Source organism: Budorcas taxicolor, chromosome 2 (assembly GCF_023091745.1).
Source record: "Budorcas taxicolor isolate Tak-1 chromosome 2, Takin1.1, whole genome shotgun sequence".
In the NCBI taxonomy this organism is placed as follows: domain Eukaryota; kingdom Metazoa; phylum Chordata; class Mammalia; order Artiodactyla; family Bovidae; genus Budorcas; species Budorcas taxicolor.
In genome coordinates this window covers 7,314,655-7,334,306 of record NC_068911.1, presented here as the reverse complement: position 1 = coordinate 7,334,306, position 19,652 = coordinate 7,314,655, and the positions used below count along the sequence as shown (strand labels likewise).

Sequence of the window (19,652 nt, the reverse complement as noted above, 5' to 3'; positions counted from 1 at the left end):
GAAGAAAGGAAAAGGGCAGGGGGCAGAGGGATAAGAGGGACCCAGAAAGGTCTTCCCTAAGGTGTATCATGGGGCCCCAGATGCCACCATTGTCTGGAAGGCATTGAAAATGCCAGGACTGGGAGGGAGGGTGCCATTCTTACTACTGATAAGATATCAGCTTCTGGTGATGTTATCCTGGGAACATCTGTGCCAAGCAACAGCAGAATTCAAATCAGTGATGAATCTGCCCTTTAGAGCAAGCCAAGCTGCTGTCCTACTCTGCCCAGCCTCCCTCCCCCTCTTCCCACCTCCATCCATCAGCTCTCAGGTTGGCTCCCAAAGAAGGCCTTGCCTCCTGCAGGCAGGTTTGGACCAAGGAGGCCATGGTCTCCCTGATTACGCTCAGGGGTACTTTCTCCCCCTCCCCCACTACATTTCCGCCTTAAAGGAGAGCTGTCCACAGTCTGGGGCAAGGGGATAGGAGCCCCCCACCGCCAACCCCTGCTTCTGGGGCCGTGAGCTCAGGGCAGGACAAAGTCGAGGACGTGGCTGTTTGAATGACATTGACAGGGCCCAGCATGAGCCCCCACATCTGCCCCAAGCTCCCTTCCCTCCCACCCAGGCAATCCCAGGATGACAACCCAAGGTAGGGTAGGAGTCCTGAAGCCCACAGTTTGATTTTGACCTTTGTCCCCTTCCTTCTTTCTCTGGGAGCAGACAAGGGGCAGAGGGGATCCTGGAGGGTCCAGCTAGGACCTGCTATCATCTTCAGCTGAGTTGAGCCCAGGTCCATGGCCATGGAGCCCAGAAAGGCTGAATTGGAAGGAGTCCTAGAGGTCCCAATCTTCGTTCTTCAGTGGGAGAAACTGAGGCCAGAGACAACCTGAGTTGCCCTATGGCACACAGCTGCCTCCAGGCAGGGTTAGAGTTAGCGTTATGTTAGGTAAGGTTAGGGTTTGTTCCCAAACCCTATCTTGTGTCCATTTGGCTCCAGCAGCAGCCTTTTGCCTGGTTTAGGGTTGTCTGACAGCTCTGTGATATCCTTGGGGCACAAGGTAGGGGTAGGGTGATGCAGACATGGTCAGGGCAAGAGTTGGAGAGAGCAGAGGTGTGAGGTATTGGAAGAGCCGACTCACTGGAAAAGACCCTGATGCTGGGTAAGATTGAAGGCAAAAGGAGAAGGGGGCAATAGAGGATGAGATGTTTAGATAACATCACCGGCCTGAGGGGCATGAGTTTGAGCAAACTTTGGGAGATGGTGAAGGACAGGGAAGCCTGGCCTGCTGCAGTCCATGGGGTCGCCAAGAGTTGGATGCGACTGAGCGACTGAACAACCACAATGAGAGACCCTGGGCATCTAGGGCAGGGGTGGAGGGGAGAGGGGAGAGGAGGGGCACACTCTCGGGGTAAGGACAGGTCCCAGCACTGGCTGAGCATCTCATGTGCCTGGGGATTTGTCTGGGGGCTTCTGTCTGATTCTCCAGCCCTGACAAGTCAGATTTCTTATTCTCCCTTTTTGGAACGGAAACTGAGGCTCCAAGACGCCAACTCAGATGAACCCTAAAGCCCTGGCTCTTCCTCCGGACCTCGCTGGGGAGGAGAGAGGAGTGGGCAAAGGGTAGGAGGCTGAGAGCACCCCCGCCTGGGCCCCCAGGATGCAGCCTTCCCTGGGCGTGGGCAGGTCCAGGACCCCGCAGGGCTGTGGTTGTGAGAGCAATGGAGTGGGGCCGGTCACCATGGAGAGGGGCAGGAGCCAAAGGAACAGAGGCAGCAGATGGAGCGTCATTGTCACCAGTCTCGATTTCAGAGCCTGGAGGGCAGCGCACCTGCCCTTCACACTTCAGGGAATTGGTGAAACAAACATTGGTCAAGGAACCCCAGAAATAAACGGGCCCCAAGCCCTTTGATCCTGGAGACACTGGAGAGCTGGGGCCCACCTAAGGCAGTCTCGGAAGCTTCACTGATGACTGGGAGCACGAGAAGCCCTGTTTCAGGCCAAAGGGCAGAGGGAAGGGGAGGTCCTCCCTGGCCACACAGCACATAGGCACACAGGCCATCTGATCTGTTGGGAACAGGGCCTGAAGCGGCCTGGAAGAACTAGGGGGCGCTGGAGGGAAGCAGAAGGCGGAGGAGAGGGTGGGCCTGAGCTTGCAAGGAGAGGGTGCTTTTGACTCCAACCTCGGGAGTGGAGACCTCCTCCCCTCTTCTCAAGCTGGCTTTACTTCTGCTCAGTGTACCCCACCAGGTCATGGGTGCAGGACAGTGCCCAGCCCCAGGAGGGCTGAGAATTCTTGGGTCTGAGGGGTTTGCAGGTAAGCACAGCCCCTGGGGTCATCTGAAGTGACATTGGCCCCTCTCAAGGTCAGCAGGGCAACATGCTCACTCTTCTGCCTTCTGGGGACTCCCGCTCCTCCTTCCCTTGGCCCGAGGTCCACTCCCGGATGTGACCCCAAGCTCAGCTGCCACAGAACCCTCAGGCAGAGGTGGGTCTGATCTGGCCCAGGCTTGGAGCAGATGAGGGGCCCCGGGCTCCACACGTGGGCATGGGAAGGGGCCCAGATGTGGTGTCCAACCCTGCAGTGCTCTTCGGAGAAAGACCTTCCCAGACTTGCAGGCCCCCTGCAGGGAGGGGAGGAGACTGCTCTGGCCACGCTCAGCTCTATAAGACTTGTCCTTTATTGGCAGGAAATTCCCGCATGGGTGTCACAAGTGGAGTAAACCATTGGAGTAAACACAAGTGGAGTAAACCATTGGAGTAAACACCAGTGGAGTAAACACCAGTGGAGTAAACCAGTGGAGTAAACGAGATGCCTCCGGGCTCCTGGCTGGAGGGCGAGGGAACACAGCAGTGAGGACGGGGCAAGCCCGCTCGCCCTGAGAGGGTCATCCTCTGGCCTGACGACTTCAGACTTCAGGTTCCTCTTGGCAGCCTGGGGCCGCGGAGGGCTCTGCTGGCCGCAGCCTCATCACCCAGATCTGAGAGAGGGGTGGCAGTCCCTGTCCCCGTCACGGAGCAGTGGTCACCACTGTCGGCTTCTGAATGTGGAGCTGGGGCGGGTGGGAGAGAGGAGGTGAGACCAAAGGGGGCCCCAGTGATGGCCGGTCCAGGGGGAGTGAGCTGCCTCTGGGCTGAGGGGGGCCCACCCTCCCCAGGCAGCCCCAGGCAGTAGACAGAGGGGAGAAGCCCCTAGCTGTGGGGGGGAGGGTGCGGGGAGTTGGGGGTTCCTGAATCACCTCTGTAGTGGGGTCCACACTCCCCAAGGAGGGCTGGAAGTTTCTGTAGATGTTTTCAAGGCCAAATGTGTCCCCCTTCAGATCCTCACCTGTAAGGAGAGGTACTGGGGTGAGAGTGAGCCTGGGGGAAGCAGAAGAGACACACAGGATGGATTGTTTGCAGTAAAAAGGATGGGCTTGGGGAGTCGGCCCCGGAGCTGCACTAAACTCCTTTCCCACTGCCCATCCTCCCCCAAGCCCAGGTCATCAGGGATGCGGAAGAGGGGCTGGGGAGGTGGCCTCGGGTGACGCAGGGACAGGAGGGGACGGGAGCTGCCTTCTGATATGCGCCACGGTCAAAAGTCAAGGCCTGGTGAGTGGGTCCCCAAGGAGTCACTTGGTTTAGGTGGGGTAGGAGGGCGAGACTGCCTGGGGTCAACGGGCACACTTCCTCATAGCAACAGTAGCGACAACAGACAGAAGCAACTGTGCCTGGAATCTTCTTGTGTGAGTTGGCATGAGTCCAGCACCCCCTGTCTCTGTCATGCAGATAAACTCGCTCCTCAGCCTTCAGAACCGGGTTCCAGGTCTACCTGGCATCTTCCCAATCGTTCCTTTGCTCCCTCCCTCAAGATCCTCCCCCGCTGTCTGCCCTCCTCACCCGCTCTCCCCAACAATGTGGGCTGAGCTGAGCTGACTCCCCAGCACTGCCCGTAGGCCACAGGCCTCTCTGCAGACTTCAGACTGGCCAGATCTGGGGTATCTTCCCCTCCGCACTTAACTGCCCCCCCAGTATGCCCCACCTGCGGCTTCTCCCCCACTGCATCCCATCTCCATCATCCCCTCCCAGAGCCTGCAAACAACAGGCTCTGCCAGCTAGCTCACTGGCATCTGAACTATGCTGACTGCTGTCCATGCCTCCTGGTCCCCACCGTCCCCCTACTCAGCCTCATCGTCCCTGGCCTGCATTAGAGTGCTGTTCGCTCCCTGAACTCCCCACTTTCATGCGTCCCCCTCAAATCCTCCTGAATGAGCCACCCAAAATGCACGTCTGGTCCCCCTCCCTTCAAGCTCCTCCAGTGGGTCCCCCCCCGACCATGGTCCACTGACCAGTCCTGACCTAGCTCTGTCATGTCCCGTCCCACTGACCTGCCCTTGGTTCCCTACAGGCCACTTCTTCCCCACCTCCACACCCTTTCTTAATCAGGGACCATTGCCTGGAAAGCCCCTCTCCCTTCCCGTCCTGGGACAAGGCCTTATTTTGCCATGGCCTGTCATCCCACTGTGTGTGTGACACACTGGGGCTGGGCTCTCGGGTAGGATCCGGCTCTCAGCCATTGTGAGCAGCTCTGGCAGCCAGAGAGGGCTGAACCCACGGGAAGCTCTGTGGAAGGACCGCATGTGAACTGGATCTTGGAAACAATGGGATGGGGATGTGCAGAGATTCAGACGACTGGAAGCAGCACAGTCTCTGCAAAGCGGTGGGCCACAGACTGGAGTGCAGGGAACTTGATGGGGAGAAGCCAAGTAAAGGCTGGAGGGTCAGCAGGGCTGCGCATGGGAACTCGGGGTCAGGAGGCTGCAGACTGTCTGGCTGTTGCGGCAGACGCAGGACTGGTTGGCAGGACGTGTGTGCGTGTCACCCACAACCACTGGGAGTCTAACTGGCACTACTCCATGCCCCCCCACCCCCACCAGCCTGCCCCGCCTTGGCCCCTGATAAGATCTACCTTCCCAGACGCTTGTGTTCTCAAAACTGCCAGGGTAGCCTGCATCTTGCCACTCTCGAGACATGTCGTACTCTTGCCTGCTAACAGAAATGACGTGAGCAGCTAATGACGGAGAGGTAGAGGAAGGGCTCAGAGACCTCTGACCCTCAGCCTCCAGAAGAGTTATCTCTGGCCAAGCCCTGAGTCAGGGAGGGAGGGGCCTGGCCCCAGTGGCAGGGGTAGAAAGAGGATAGACATCCTGAGGATGTCCCCATCGCCTGCCCCCCACCCCCACCCCTCAGAGGGCCTCAGTGACCTGATCTGTGAGCTGGGGGCATCGGACTAGAGTCAGGGCAGCTTCCTTTGCCTGCCGGGCTCTGTACAGAACGCGACTCAGCCTCTCACAGCCAGGAAGAGAGCGATCATTCCCAGCGCCCTACAGTGACAGTGCTGCTCTGTGGCAGCCAAGGTGATAAGAAGCACCAGGTAATTGCATTACACAATCCAGTTCCAGTACTTAAGTCTCTGTTTCCACTTCTCTGCCAAGCGGATATGTCTTATCATATCTGCAGGCTGTCTTCTGCTAGACACAGAGCTGGGAGGGGCCAGCAGGAACTAGAAGGGACTCGGGGGTGGGGGGCAGGGCCTCACCCACCCCTGTTGGGCTTCAGCAGGGCCTCAGGATATTCTGACTATGTTCCCCTCTCCCCCAGGTCCAGCCCCGGAAGCTTACCTGTTCAGTTTTCTCTGGGATCGGCCGAGTAAGAAGATCAGGACCACCACCAAGGCCACCAGGAGCGCCCCCACGGCCCCCACAATCCCATATACCATGCTCTTGCTGGTGCTGGATTCACAGGTCTCCCCCGAGTACCAGTGTGTGTCTGAGTTCAGGCATCTGGGGACACACACAAGCTCAGGCCATTCCGCCAGCTTCCCTCACCCACCCAATTTCTGCCCCCCTCCCCCGCCCCCCGCCCCTGAAAAAAAAAGATCAATGTCAAAGCACAGGAAACCATCTCACCCACTGACGGCAGTTGCTGGGCACCCTCCCTGACTCCCCAAGTCTACGGGGTGGTGAGTGGGTGTAGGGACCGCAGAGCCACAGAGTAGAATCTGAGAGGGCCACGCACCTCATCTCACGCACGTAATGTTCACCCACGTAATCGCTAAGCGCGTAATCGCTAAGCAGCTGGGACTTGGATGGCCTGTCACCATGTTTTATATTTTGTACTTTAGTTTAAGACGTAGCGCGCCAGCAAGGAGGTGATAATGGCATGGTGGCTGGGATGTTGTTAGGGACATGAATGATAGATGAAGAGAGAGGTCCATAGATACAGATTTGCAATTGATAACTGGAACTTTTTCAGAAAGGGGACTGCTGTTCTATGAGGCCTGTGTACGTACTCTGCACCTCCCGCTCCCATGGTTTTCAAACAGCTCCCATGGTATATGGGAGCGGGAGGTGGGAGACCTGGGTAGAGGAAAGAGGGATGTAGAGGCTGGGCTGGAGGTGCCTTGTGAGCTCTGTCCACCCTCACCCTGCACCCTTGGGTGACCTCTGGGGAGAGCGGGACCCTGCTGCTAGAGAGGGCAGACGCTGGCCTTAGAGGGAGCAAGCACTTACAGACAACGGGGGCCGCTTTGCTGCAGCTGGCACCTGCCGTGGTGACAGTCCATTTCCGACTTCGTCCCTGGAGTGCACTTGGTCACACAGGCCAGCTTCCCATCCAGCTCCTCTATGTAGTAGAACTGGGCGAATTCCTTCGCAGAATTCTTAGTGCATTGCTCTGGGGGCAGGTGGGGGGTGGGCAGGAAGTGTCAGCCAGATGAACCCGTCCCTAGGCCCCCCCACCCCGCAGGTTTACCATCCACTCTCCATGGAGCTGCTCACCTTGCGGGTCAAAGCCGACCTTCACGGGGTTCACGATGGTGGCCGTCTCATCGTAGCACAGAAGTGAGAGGTCTGCCCAGGGTGGTGAGAAAGAGCAAAACAGATATGCCTCCCACTGCCTGCTGGGGGTAGTCAGCCTCCCCTTTTCTCCTTGCTGTGGCCAAGACTAGTAGATGCAGCTGAGGCTGTGAGCTGGCTCTGAGGGGGTCACTGGGGCTGCTGACCACCTCAGCCCGGGACTGAGAAGGGCTGCCGGGAGCAGCGCAGATTATAGGGAAGGTACCCAGGCTTGACCTCTGGATTCCTCGAGGGAGGTCTCTGGAGTTCCAGAAGAGATGAGAGATGCGGGATGCGGGGGCGGGCCTGAGACCTCCCTAAGGGGCCCTACCCATCCTTTTACCACCAACATCAAGGGGTTTTCGGGGGGCTTACTTTTGCAGTCTTCAGAATTCCCGTGTAGCTGTGTGGTCTCATTCATAATGTTGGCCTTTACAATCTTAGTGAGGTTTCCAAACAGCTCCAGGTACCCCGAAGTATAGTTGGCCTCCATGATGACTTCATGTTCCACCACGATGCTGCCAGGACTGGAACCAGGAGTCATCAGTCAACCCTTATTGCCCTCCCAGCAAGTGGGGCCCAAGAAACAAGAAGGGTGATGAGAAACAAATAGTCATGTGACCCAGGGACGGGACAGAATATGGACTCTTCCCTCCAGCAGTTAACAACCTAGAGGGAGGCTACAATATAAGCCTGGGTTTACAATATACGCCAATGGGTGAAATTCTTTCCCAAAAATGGAGGCTGTTGGGCAAAGACATGGAGGAATGGAACCCTTGTGCATCACTGGTGGGAAAGCAAACTGGTACAGCTACTGTGGAAAACAGTATGATGGTTCCTCAAAAAATGAAATATAGGATGATCATGTGATCCAGCAATTCCACCTCTGGGTATCCACCTCAAAGAATTAAGAGCAGGGGCAGGAGGAAATATTTATACACCCATGTTCATAGCCATGTTATTCATAACTAAACAGTGGAACCAATCAATCTAAGTGCCCGTCAGTGGATGACTGGATTAACAAATGCAATGGAATATTACATACAATGGAATATTATTCAGCCTCTGAAAGAAAGGAAATTCTGAGACCTGCTGCAACATGCATGAACCTTGAGGACATTATGCTAAGTGAAATAGGCCAGTCAAAAAAGGATGAATACTGGATGAGTACATGAGATCCCTGAAGTAATCAAATTCAGAACAGAGGCAGAAGGCAGCAGGTGATTGTCAAAGGTGGGATGAGGGGGAATTGGGAGTTACTGTTTAATGGGTACAGAGTTTCAGTTTGGGAAGATGAAAAAGTTCTGGAGGACTTCCCTGGTGGTCCTTCCTGGCCTGGGAAGATTCCACATGCTGTGGGGCAACTAAGCCTGAGACTGCTCAAGTTCTCTTGTGCAAGAGTTCATGCTAAGCAATAGGAGAAGTCATGCAATGAGAAGCCCATGGGTCACAATGAGACAGCAGACCCTGCTTGCCTCAACTAGAGAAAGACCCCCACAGCAATGAAGACCCCCCCAAAAAATGGAATTAAAAAGTTCTAGAGATGGACAGTGGTGGTGGTTGTACAACAATGTGAATTTACTTAATGCTGCTAAACCATATACTTAACAGGGTGAATTCAGTGGCTAATGACAGATTTTATATTATGGGTATTTCGCCACAATGAAAATGTTTTAAATTTAAAAATTTAAGACAGAAGCTAATGGACTGTATTCTGAAAACCAAATAAGTAAACTTTTAGGTATGAAGAAATATGAGGGCACTTTAGAAATGTTGGATTCCAACCCAGAAGCTTCTTGTTAGATGGTCAGCAATGCTCTGACCAGAGAGCTCCTGAGACAAGGTCCATCACTACCCACAGTCCTTGTGACAAAGAAGTCAGAAGCAGGACCCAGGAGGACCTAACCCAACAAAATCCTGAGTCAGAATGGAGACAGAGACCATGGCTGAGGCTGGGTGTGGGTGGAGGATGCTGGGTTATGAAGCACCATGGGTTCTTGATATGTTGGTAACTGACATGCCCCAGGCTCCCTCGTCACCCTTCTGTTTGCTTCTTCCCATCCTCCTCTGGGAGCTCTGCTTCTCCTGACCATCCGTTAAATATGGATGTTTCCCATGCTTCTGCCCAGGGACAGCTTCACTTCCATGCTGTGACAATTGCCCCAGCCATCTGGTCTACTCCCCGAGCTTCCAGTGATGCCTATCTAGGGACATCAATGCCGATGTCCCTGCTATAGACCCTTACTATCATACATTTGACAACCAGATGCTCCATCACTCCACATGGCTGGGCCCCGGACACTTGAGGCTTAACAAGACCCATGTCAAACTCATTATCTTCTTCTATCGTCCTGCTCCTTCTTATGTTCCTCATCTCAGCCAAGGGCAACCCACACTCCCAGCAGCCCAGAAATCTGATGTCATTCCTCCTTTTCTCCAAACACCCATCAAAATCCAATGATCTGCTGGTCCTGCCTCTTAAAGACCTTTCACACTGGGCTACTTTCCTTTACTAACACCTCTCAGGCCCAGGCTACTATCGTCTCCCTCCTCTGTCCATCCATTCTCAACCCTGAAAACAGATTGCACGGTCTGCAGTGCAAAGCATTTACTCTGCCACATGGGCCACAACTGCCGATGCTTCACATGTAAATGAGCACGTGTCACTTTTCCAACCTCCTCTCCCACCACAGCCCCTTTGTCTTTAAGAAGCCAAGTGTGCTTTATGTTCTTAGAGTCTGCGCTCCTTTCTCTTACCTGTAGGCACATCATGGATTTCCTTTTGTAACACTCTCCCCCTCCCTTGCCTCTAGTTGGCCCATTCCTCATCCTTCAAGCCTCAGCTTAGCTGTAACTTCCTCTAGGAAGGTTTCCCTCAGTCTCACTGACCCTGCATTCAGGACCTCTCCCTCCGTACCTTGTGTCTCTTATCATAACTCTAACCTCAGTAACTGAGTTATCATAACTACCATAACGCTAGCTACCTGTGCTCTGCCCTTCTAAGCACCATGAAGAGCAGAACCCAATGTTCCCAGCACCTAGCACAGGGTGGACTTCCAATATTAGCTTGATAAGTGGATGAATGCTGAATGAATGAATGCATGGTCTCAGAGCCCTCAGGTGTTTTTTTTTTTTTTAACCCAGCCAGGTACTGATACTTTAACCATTTACGATAGGAGGAGGCAGGAGAGCAGGCAAGAGAGAAGAGCTTCCCACAGTCTATAAACCTTCCCACCCCCATACTCACAGCAGTCTTATGACATTCACGCCTCTGTATTGGGGAAAGTTGTTGCCCCTGTAAACTTTATCCATCTGAAAGAAACAAGACAGCTGAGTTCATAGAAGCCTGGAGTGTGCAGCAACCCTTGTTCTCTGTGCTGGGGGCAGTCCCTCAGAACCTCCTTTCCCCAAGGAGTCCCTGTATTCAGTTCAGTCGCTCAGTCACGTCCGACTCTTTGTGACCCCATGAACCGCAGCATGCCAGGCCTCCCTGTCCCTCACCAACTCCTGGAGTCCACCCAAATCCATGTCCATTCAGTGATGCCACCCACCCATAGGAAAGAAGGAAGGGGGTGCACAGGGATGTCCCCTCTTCCAGGATTCACATCAGGGAATCTAGGCTTCCTCTCCTCTTACCCGACTCTTGAATACTTGAACGAAGTTCTTGTATGCATCAGAGGATTTGTCATTTAGGTCATCTGTGAAATTCCTGTTAGTCACTTTCACTCTCAGGTCTATAGTGGCATTAATTTTTGGGGGGGTCTCTATGGAAACAGGACATATTATGCATGAGACAGCAACCTCACAGTAATGCCTTCCAGGAATGGCTAATTCTTCATTTGTTGGCTTTGTGGGAGAGGAGAAAGTGTGTAGGGAGGCAGACAGAAACTCAAAAGGCAGGTAGGAGTAGCTGAAACATCTGCCCCTTGTCTCTGAATACCAGGAGGAGCTACTGGTCAGAATCCTGATTCAGTGAGACCTGACTGGAGGGCACCAGGTGATCATTCAGATGAGAGAGGCAAGTTAACTAGTGAAAAGGGCTCATCCTCCCCGAAGTGGGATGCAGGAAATCCATGCTCTACCTGCATTTTGGCCTGGGTGAAAGTCACATTTTCTCCTCGACCTGCACAATTAGCCAATGATAGCAAATGAACCTTCCAATGTTGCCCTCCTATTTTGAATGGTTAAGGGATGTGGAAGTGATCTACAAGTCTCAAAAAAGGTCTTTACCTATGAAGAAGTATTCCTTGACGTGTTTACACTGGTAACCAGAGTAGCCTTGGGCACAGACACATTCTTTTCCATTCCAAGTGGCGTTATTGTAGCACTGCACTGCAAAGAGGTAGAACATTCTAGAGGTTACCATGGAAGCCCAAGACACAAAGCACCAACTCTCATTCCAAGTCCCATCATTCAGACATTGCACTGAAAGATGGAAATGGAACTAGATAATCATGCTGTAACTGAGAGCCCTCTGCCACCATTTCAATCCCCAGGAGATAGTGGGGAAAGGAAAAGGAACAAGAGAATAGAAGGAAGCACGAGATGAAAGAGGACACTCAAAGAAATCAAGAGTCCTACAACTCAAAAGACAGGCACGCCATCCACTTGGATGATGTATACTGGCAACAAGATGGTACTGGAAGTGTGGAACAAGACCACAGGGAGGACAAAACGGATTAGCTGATAAGGGAGATGAGCAGGAGGAGCCCGTAGAGTGATATGCAAGCAGACTTACATGGTGTCGTAGTTGAAGAGTGGGTTGTCCTCACAGTTGTCTGTGTCCTAGTGAATGGGGGATGCAGGGTTGAAGTGGTACTGAATCCAGGGACTGGAGTTCCAGTGGAGCCAGGTGAAGTGGAGGCCACAGGAGAAGAAAAACCAGAAGTCGACTCCTCTTTGGCAGTCGTGGTGGTATGTTGTGAGACCACAGTGTGGGTGGAGGTCTCACTGGGGCTTGATAAGGAAGGACTTGCACTGTTTGTACTGTGCAAAGAATGGGTAGAGAATGATGGCATGGACCCATCTGAGGAGCTGCTGTAGAGAGTGGATCCCAGAGAAGAAGATGTGGTCATGTGTCCATCACCAGTGGAAGTGGTTAAGGATTCTCCAGGCCTTGATGTTGAAGCAGAAATTTCATTCCCTGAAGTAACAGTGCTGCTCAAGGTGCCTGTAGGTTTTGATGAATCAGAGGTGGAAGTAGCAAGAGTGAGTCCCTCTGTGAGGCCTGTGATTGTCTGTGTGGAGACAGAGGGGGTGGTAGACAGCAGGCTGGGAATTGAAGAGGAAGCTAGGCTACTACTATGGCTGGGATAGGAAGTTGACATAGAAGATTCAGAAATGGTTGAAAGGACAGAGGATATCTCAGTAATTGTTGTTGTACTGAGTCCAGTCCTGGAGGTAGTGGTAGAAAGTCCCTCAGAGTTTGAAGGTATATAAAATGTTGAGGTGTAAGAGGAGACTGTATCTGTTGATGGTGCTGAGACTATTGTGGACACAGTGGCTTCAGGAGTAGAATACGTGGTCCTTTCTTCATCACCAGAGGAGGAGGTAATGGATTCAGCTGGACTTGAAGTGGACACAGGACTTCCATCCTCTTGAGAAGTTGTCGATGTAGGCAAGTCCGTGACTTGAGAAAAATCAGATATTGTGTTGTGATCTGTGGATTTCTGAGTGACAGAAGTGGTAGACTGTACTGAACCAGACGAGCTGGAAGATATCTCTCCAGTGCTAGATGGGGCTGTAGAGCTCTCAGCAACTCCTGTGTGGGAACTCTCAGAAGAAACGCTAGATGCAGACCACCCAGAAGTAGTGGCAAAACTCCCAGGGCGTGTGGTGAGGGAACCCTCAGGAGACATGGTGAATTCAGACAGACCAGAAGTGGTTGGGGAGGATAAGGGAATTGTGGTATGGGAACCATCAGAAGACACTGTGGATTCAGACAGACCAGTAGTGGTAGAGCTCCCAGGTCCCATGGTGTGGGAACCTGCAGAAGACACTGAGGATTCAGACTGACCAGATGTGGTGTAGGAACCCTCAGAAGATTCTGTGGATTCAGACTGATCAGATGTGGTGATGGTGTTCCCAGGGACTACAGTGTAGGAACTCTCAGAAGAGACTGTAGATTCAGGTCCACCAGAAGTAGTGGGGGAACTCCAAAGGACTGTGGTAAGGGAAGCCTCAGAAGACACTGTGAAGTCAGACCCACCAGATAAAGTGGTGGAGCTTCCAGGGACTGTGGTGTGGGAATCCTCAGAGGAGACTGTGGATTTGGACAGACCAGAAGTGGTTGGGTAGGGCATGGAAACTGTGGTATGGGAATCATCCAGAGAGATTGTGGATTCAGACTGAGAAGATGTGGTGATAAAGTTCCCAGGAACTGTAGTGTGGGAACCCTCAGAAGAGATTGTGGATTCTGACTGAACAGAAGGAGCGGGGGAACTCCCAAGGACTGTGGTGAGGGAACCTTCAGAAGAGATTGTGGATTCAGAATGACCAGATGTGGTATGGGAACTCTCTGAAGAGACGATGGATTCAGACCAACCAGTCGTGGTGGTAGAATTCCAAGAGACTGTGGTGAGGGAACCCTCAGAAGATTCAGTAGACTCAGACTGACCAGAAGTAGTGGTAGAGCTCCCAAGGACTGTAGTGTGGGAGCCTTCAGAAGAGACTGTGGATTCAGACTGACCAGATGTTGTGTGAGAACCCTCAGAAGAGACTGTGGATTCAGACTGACCAGATGCGCTGACAGAGCTCAAAGGAATTGTGATGAGGGAAGCCTCAGAAGAAACTGTAGATTCAGACTGAACAGAAGTAAAAGTGGAGCTCCCAGGGACTGTGGGATGGGCACCCTGAGAAGACACTGTGGGTTCAAACTGCCCAGATGTGGTGACAAAGTTTCCAGAAACTGTGGTGGGGGAACCCTCAGAGACTGTGGATTCAGACTGACTTGGTGAGGTGTGGAAACCCTCAGAAGAGACTGTGGATTCAGATTCATGAAATGTGGTGGTGGAACTCAGTAGGATGGTGGTTAGGGAACCCGCAGAAGACACTGTGGATTCTGACACACCTGATGTGGTGATGGTGCTTCCAGGAACTGTGGTGGGAGAAGCATCAGAAGAGACTGTGGATCCAGACTGAACAGATGTGGTGTGGGAACTGGCAGAAGAGACAGTGGATTCTGACAGAATTGTTGTGGAAGTGGAGCTTCCAGGGACTGTGATGGGGGAACGCTCAGAAGAAACTGTGGATTGAGACTGACCAGATGTGGTGATAAAGCTCCCAGTGACTGTGGTGGGAGATCCCTCAGAAGAGACTGTGGAATCAGACTGATCAGATGTGGTGATAAAACTTCCAGGGACTGTGGTCGGAAAAGCCTCAGAAGAGACTGTGGTTTCAGACTGACCAGATGTGGTATGGGAACTCTCAAAAGAGACTGTGGGTTCATACTGATCAGATGTGGTGATAAAACTTCCAGGGACTGTAGTCGGAGAAGCCTCAGAAGAGACGGTGGATCCAGACTGAAGAAATGTGGTGGTTGAGCTCAGTGGGACGGTTGTTTTGGAACCCTCAGAAGACACTGTGGATTCTGACAAGCCTGATGTGGTGGAGAAGCTCCCAGGGACTGAGGTGGGGGAAACCTCCGAAGAGACTGTGGATTCAGACTGATCAGATGTGGTGTGGGAACTCTCAGGAGACAATGTGTGTTCTGAAAGAACTGATGAAGTGGTGAAGCTCCCACGGACTGTGGTGGGAGAATCCTCAGAAGAGACTGTGGATTCAGACAGAACTGATACGGTGGTGGAGCTTCCAGAAACTGTGGTGGGAGAAGCCTCAGAAGAGACCGTGTGTTCAGACTGACTAGGGGTGGTAATAAAAGTCCCAGGGACTGTGGTGGGAGAAACCTCCGAAGAGACTGTGGGTTCAGACTGATCAGAGGTGGTGTCGGAATTCTCAGAAGACACTGTGGATTCTGACAGAACTAACATGGTGGTGGAGCTTCCAGAAACTATGGTGGGAGAAGCCTCAGAAGAGACTGTGGATTCAGACTGATCAGATGTGGTGTGGAAACTCTCAGAAGGCACTGTGGATTGGGACAGAACTGATATGGTGGTGGAGCTTCCAGAAACTGTGGTGGGAGAAGCCTCAGAAGAGAATGTGGATTCAGGCAGAACTGATACGGTAGTGGAGCTTCCAGAAACTGTGGTGGGAGAAGCCTCAGAAGAGACGGTGGATTCAGACTGATCAGACGTGGTGTGGGAACTCTCAGAAAACACTGTGGATTCTGACAGCACTGATATGGTGGTGGAGCTGCCAGAAACTGTGTTGGGAGAAGCCTCAGAATAGACTGTGGATTCAGACTGACCAGATGTAGTGTGGGAACTCTCAGGAGACAATGTGTGTTCTGACAGAACTGATGAAGTGGTGAAGCTCCCAGGGACTGTGGTTGGAGAATCCTCAGAAGAGACTGTGGATTCAGACAGAACTGATATGGTGGTGGAGGTGCCAGAAACTGTGGTGGGAGAAGCCTCAGAAGAGACTGTGGATTCAGACTGATCAGATGTGGTGTGGGAACTCTCAGCAGACACTGTGGATTCTGACAGAACTGATATGGTGGTGGAGCTGCCAGAAACTGTGGTGGCAGAAGCCTCAGAAGAGACTGTGGATTCAGACTGATCAGATGTGGTGTGGGAACTCTCAGCAGACACTGTGGATGCTGACAGAACTGATATGGTGGTGGAGCTTCCAGAAACTATGGTGGGAGAAGCCTCAGAAGACACTGTGGATTCAGACAGAACTGATATAGCAGTGGAGCTTCCAGAAACTGTGGTGGGAGAAGCCTCAGAAGAGACTGTGGATGCAGACTGATCAGACGTGGTGTGGGAACGCTGAGAAGACACTGTGGATTCTGACAGAACTGATATGGTGGTGGAGCTGCCAGAAACTGTGGTGGCAGAAGCCTCAGAAGAGACTGTGGATTCAGACTGATCAGATGTGGTGTGGGAACTCTCAGGAGACACCGTGGATTCTGACAGAACTGATGTGGTGGTGGAGCTGCCAGAAACTGTGGTGGGAGAAGCCTCAGAAGAGACTATGGATTCAGACTGATCAGATGTGGTGTGGGAACTCTCAGAAGACACTGTGGATTCTGGCAGAACTGATATGGTGGTGGAGCTGCCGGAAACTGTGGTGGGAGAAGCCTCAGAAGAGACTGTGGATTCAGACTGACCAGATGTGGTGTGGGAACTCCCAGGAGACAATGTGTGTTCTGACAGAACTGATGAAGTGCTGAAGCTCCCAGGGACTGTGGTTGGAGAATCCTCAGAAGATATTGTGGATTCAGACAGAACTGATATGGTAGTGGAGCTTCCAGAAACTGTGGTGGGAGAAGCCTCAGAAGAGACTGTGGATTCAGACTGATCAGATGTGGTGTGGGAACTCTCAGAAGACACTGTGGATTCTGACAGAACTGATATGGTGGTGGAGCTGCTAGAAACTGTGGTGGGAGAAGCCTCAGAAGAGACTGTGGATTCAGACTGATCAGATGTGGTGTGGGAACTCTCAGAATACACTGTGGATTCTGACAGAACTGATATGGTGGTGGAGCTGCCAGAAACTGTGGTGGGAGAAGCCTCAGAAGAGACTGTGCTTTCAGACAGAACTGATACGGTAGTGGAGCTTCCAGAAACTGTGGTGGGAGAAGCCTCAGAAGAGACTGTGGATTCAGACTGATCAGATGTGGTGTGGGAACTCTCAGGAGACAATGTGTGTCCTGACAGAACTGATGAAGTGCTGAAGCTCCCAGGGACTGTGGTTGGAGAATCCTCAGAAGATATTGTGGATTCAGACAGAACTGATATGGTAGTGGAGCTTCCAGAAACTGTGGTGGGAGAAGCCTCAGAAGAGACTGTGGATTCAGGCAGAACTGATACGATAGTGGAGCTTCCAGAAACTGTGGTGGAAGAAGCCTCAGAAGAGACTGTGGATTCAGACTGATCAGATGTGGTGTGGGAAGTCTCAGAAGGCACTGTGGACTGGGACAGAACTGATATGGTGGTGGAGCTGCCAGAAACTGTGGTGGGAGAAAGCTCAGAAGAGACTGTGGATTCAGACAGAACTGATACGGTAGTGGAGCTTCCAGAAACTGTGGTGGGAGAAGCCTCAGAAGAGACTGTGGATCCAGACTGACCAGATGTTGTGTGGGAACTCTCAGAAGGCATTGTGGATTCTGACAGAACTGATATGGTGGTGGAGCTGCCAGAAACTGTGGTGGCAGAAGCCTCAGAAGAGACTGTGGATTCAGACTGATCAGATGTGGTGTGGGAACTCTCAGAAGACACTGTGGATTCTGACAGAACTGATATGGTGGTGGAGCTGCCGGAAACTGTGGTGGGAGAAGCCTCAGAAGAGACTGTGGATTCAGACTGATCAGATGTGGTGTGGGAACTCTCAGAAGACACTGTGGATTCTGACAGAACTGATATGGTGGTGGAGCTGCTAGAAACTGTGGTGGGAGAAGCCTCAGAAGAGACTGTGGATTCAGACTGATCAGATGTGGTGTGGGAACTCTCAGAAGACACTGTGGATTCTGACAGAACTGATATGGTGGTGGAGCTGCTAGAAACTGTGCTGGGAGAAGCCTCAGAAGAGACTGTGGATTCAGACTGATCAGATGTGGTGTGGGAACTCTCAGAATACACTGTGGATTCTGACAGAACTGATATGGTGGTGGAGCTGCCAGAAACTGTGGTGGGAGAAGCCTCAGAAGAGACTGTGCTTTCAGACAGAACTGATACGGTAGTGGAGCTTCCAGAAACTGTGGTGGGAGAAGCCTCAGAAGAGACTGTGGATTCAGACTGATCAGATGTGGTGTGGGAACTCTCAGGAGACAATGTGTGTCCTGACAGAACTGATGAAGTGCTGAAGCTCCCAGGGACTGTGGTTGGAGAATCCTCAGAAGAGACTGTGGATTCAGACAGAACTGATACGGTAGTGGAGCTTCCAGAAACTGTGGTGGGAGAAGCCTCAGAAGAGACTGTGGATTCAGACTGACGAGATGTGGTGTGGGAACTCTCAGGAGACACCGTGGATTCTGACAGAACTGATGTGGTGGGGGAGCTTCCAGAAACTGCGGTGGGAGAAGCCTCAGAAGAGACTGTGGATTCAGACTGATCAGATGTGGTGTGGGAACTCTCAGAAGACACTGTGGATTCTGACAGAACTGATATGGTGGTGGAGCTGCCGGAAACGGTAGTGGGAGAAGCCTCAAAAGATGCTGTGGATTCAGACAGAACTGCTACAGTAGTGGAACTTCCAGAAATTGTGGTGGGAGAAGCCTCAGAAGAGACTGTGGATTCTGACTGATCAGATGTGGTGTGGGAACTCTCAGCAGACACTGTGGATTCTGACAGAACTGATATGGTGGTGGAGCTGCCAGAAACTGTGGTGGGAGAAAGCTCAGAAGAGACTGTGGATTCAGACAGAACTGATACGGTAGTGGAGCTTCCAGAAACTGTGGTGGGAGAAGCCTCAGAAGAGACTGTGGATCCAGACTGATCAGATGTCGTGTGGGAACTCTCAGAAGGCACTGTGGATTCTGACAGAACTGATATGGTGGTGGAGCTGCCAGAAACTGTGGTGGGAGAAGCCTCAGAAGAGACTGTGGATTCAGACTGATCAGATGTGGTGTGGGAACTCTCAGAAGACACTGTGGATTCTGACAGAACTGATATGGTGGTGAAGCTGCCAGAAACTGTGGTGGGAGAAGCCTCAGAAGAGACTGTGGTTTCAGACAGAAGTGATACGGTAGTGGAACTTCCAGAAACTGTGGTGGGAGAAGCCTCAGAAGAGACTGTGGATTCAGACAGAACTGATACGGTAGTGGAGCTTCCAGAAACTGTGGTGGGAGAAGCCTCAGAAGAGACTGTGGTTTCAGACAGAACTGATACGGTAGTGGAGCTTCCAGAAACTGTGGTGGGAGAAGCCTCAGAAGAGACTGTGGATCCAGACTGATCAGATGTCGTGTGGGAACTCTCAGAAGACACTGTGGATTCTGACAGAACTGATATGGTGGTGGAGCTGCCGGAAACTGTGGTGGGAGAAGCCTCAGAAGAGACTGTGGATTCAGACTGATTAGATGTGGTGTGGGAACTCTCAGAAGACACTGTGGATTCTGACAGAACTGATATGGTGGTGGAGCTGCCGGAAACGGTAGTGGGAGAAGCCTCAAAAGATGCTGTGGATTCAGACAGAACTGCTACAGTAGTGGAACTTCCAGAAGTTGTGGTGGGAGAAGCCTCTGAAGAGACTGTGTACTCAGACTGATCAGACGTGGTGTGGAAACTCTCAGAAGACACTGTGGATTCTGACAGAACTGATATGGTGGTGGAGCTGCCAGAAACTGTGGTGGGAGAAGCCTCAGAAGAGACTGTGGATTCAGACTGATCAGATGTGGTGTGGGAACTCTCAGAAGACACTGTGGATTCTGGCAGAACTGATATGGTGGTGGAGCTGCCAGAAACTGTGGTGGGAGAAGCCGCAGAAGAGACTGTGGATTCAGACTGATCAGATGTGGTGTGGGAACTCTCAGAAGACACTGTGGATTCTGACAGAACTGATATGGTGGTGAAGCTGCCAGAAACTGTGGTGGGAGAAGCCTCAGAAGAGACTGTGGTTTCAGACAGAAGTGATACGGTAGTGGAACTTCCAGAAACTGTGGTGGGAGAAGCCTCAGAAGAGACTGTGGATTCAGACAGAACTGATACGGTAGTGGAGCTTCCAGAAACTGTGGTGGGAGAAGC

The 19,652-nt window shown here is 52.2% G+C and overlaps 1 protein-coding gene across 1 annotated transcript in view; it reads right to left on the bottom strand.

Annotated features, from left to right (window-relative positions):
• Nucleotides 1-2,988: 2,988 nt before the first annotated feature.
• LOC128043711 (mucin-12-like) overlaps nucleotides 2,989-19,652 on the bottom strand; it is a 71,865-nt gene continuing 55,201 nt past the window's right edge. Inside the window, exons 4-13 of the mRNA XM_052636084.1 lie at nucleotides 11,083-11,184; nucleotides 10,489-10,616; nucleotides 10,100-10,164; nucleotides 7,228-7,379; nucleotides 6,796-6,867; nucleotides 6,529-6,691; nucleotides 5,638-5,799; nucleotides 4,926-5,005; nucleotides 3,217-3,305; nucleotides 2,989-3,030 (exon numbers count right to left, since the gene is read on the bottom strand). Coding sequence (XP_052492044.1) covers nucleotides 2,989-3,030; nucleotides 3,217-3,305; nucleotides 4,926-5,005; nucleotides 5,638-5,799; nucleotides 6,529-6,691; nucleotides 6,796-6,867; nucleotides 7,228-7,379; nucleotides 10,100-10,164; nucleotides 10,489-10,616; nucleotides 11,083-11,184 — 1,055 coding nt within the window. The remainder of the gene's footprint in view (nucleotides 3,031-3,216; nucleotides 3,306-4,925; nucleotides 5,006-5,637; nucleotides 5,800-6,528; nucleotides 6,692-6,795; nucleotides 6,868-7,227; nucleotides 7,380-10,099; nucleotides 10,165-10,488; nucleotides 10,617-11,082; nucleotides 11,185-19,652) is intronic.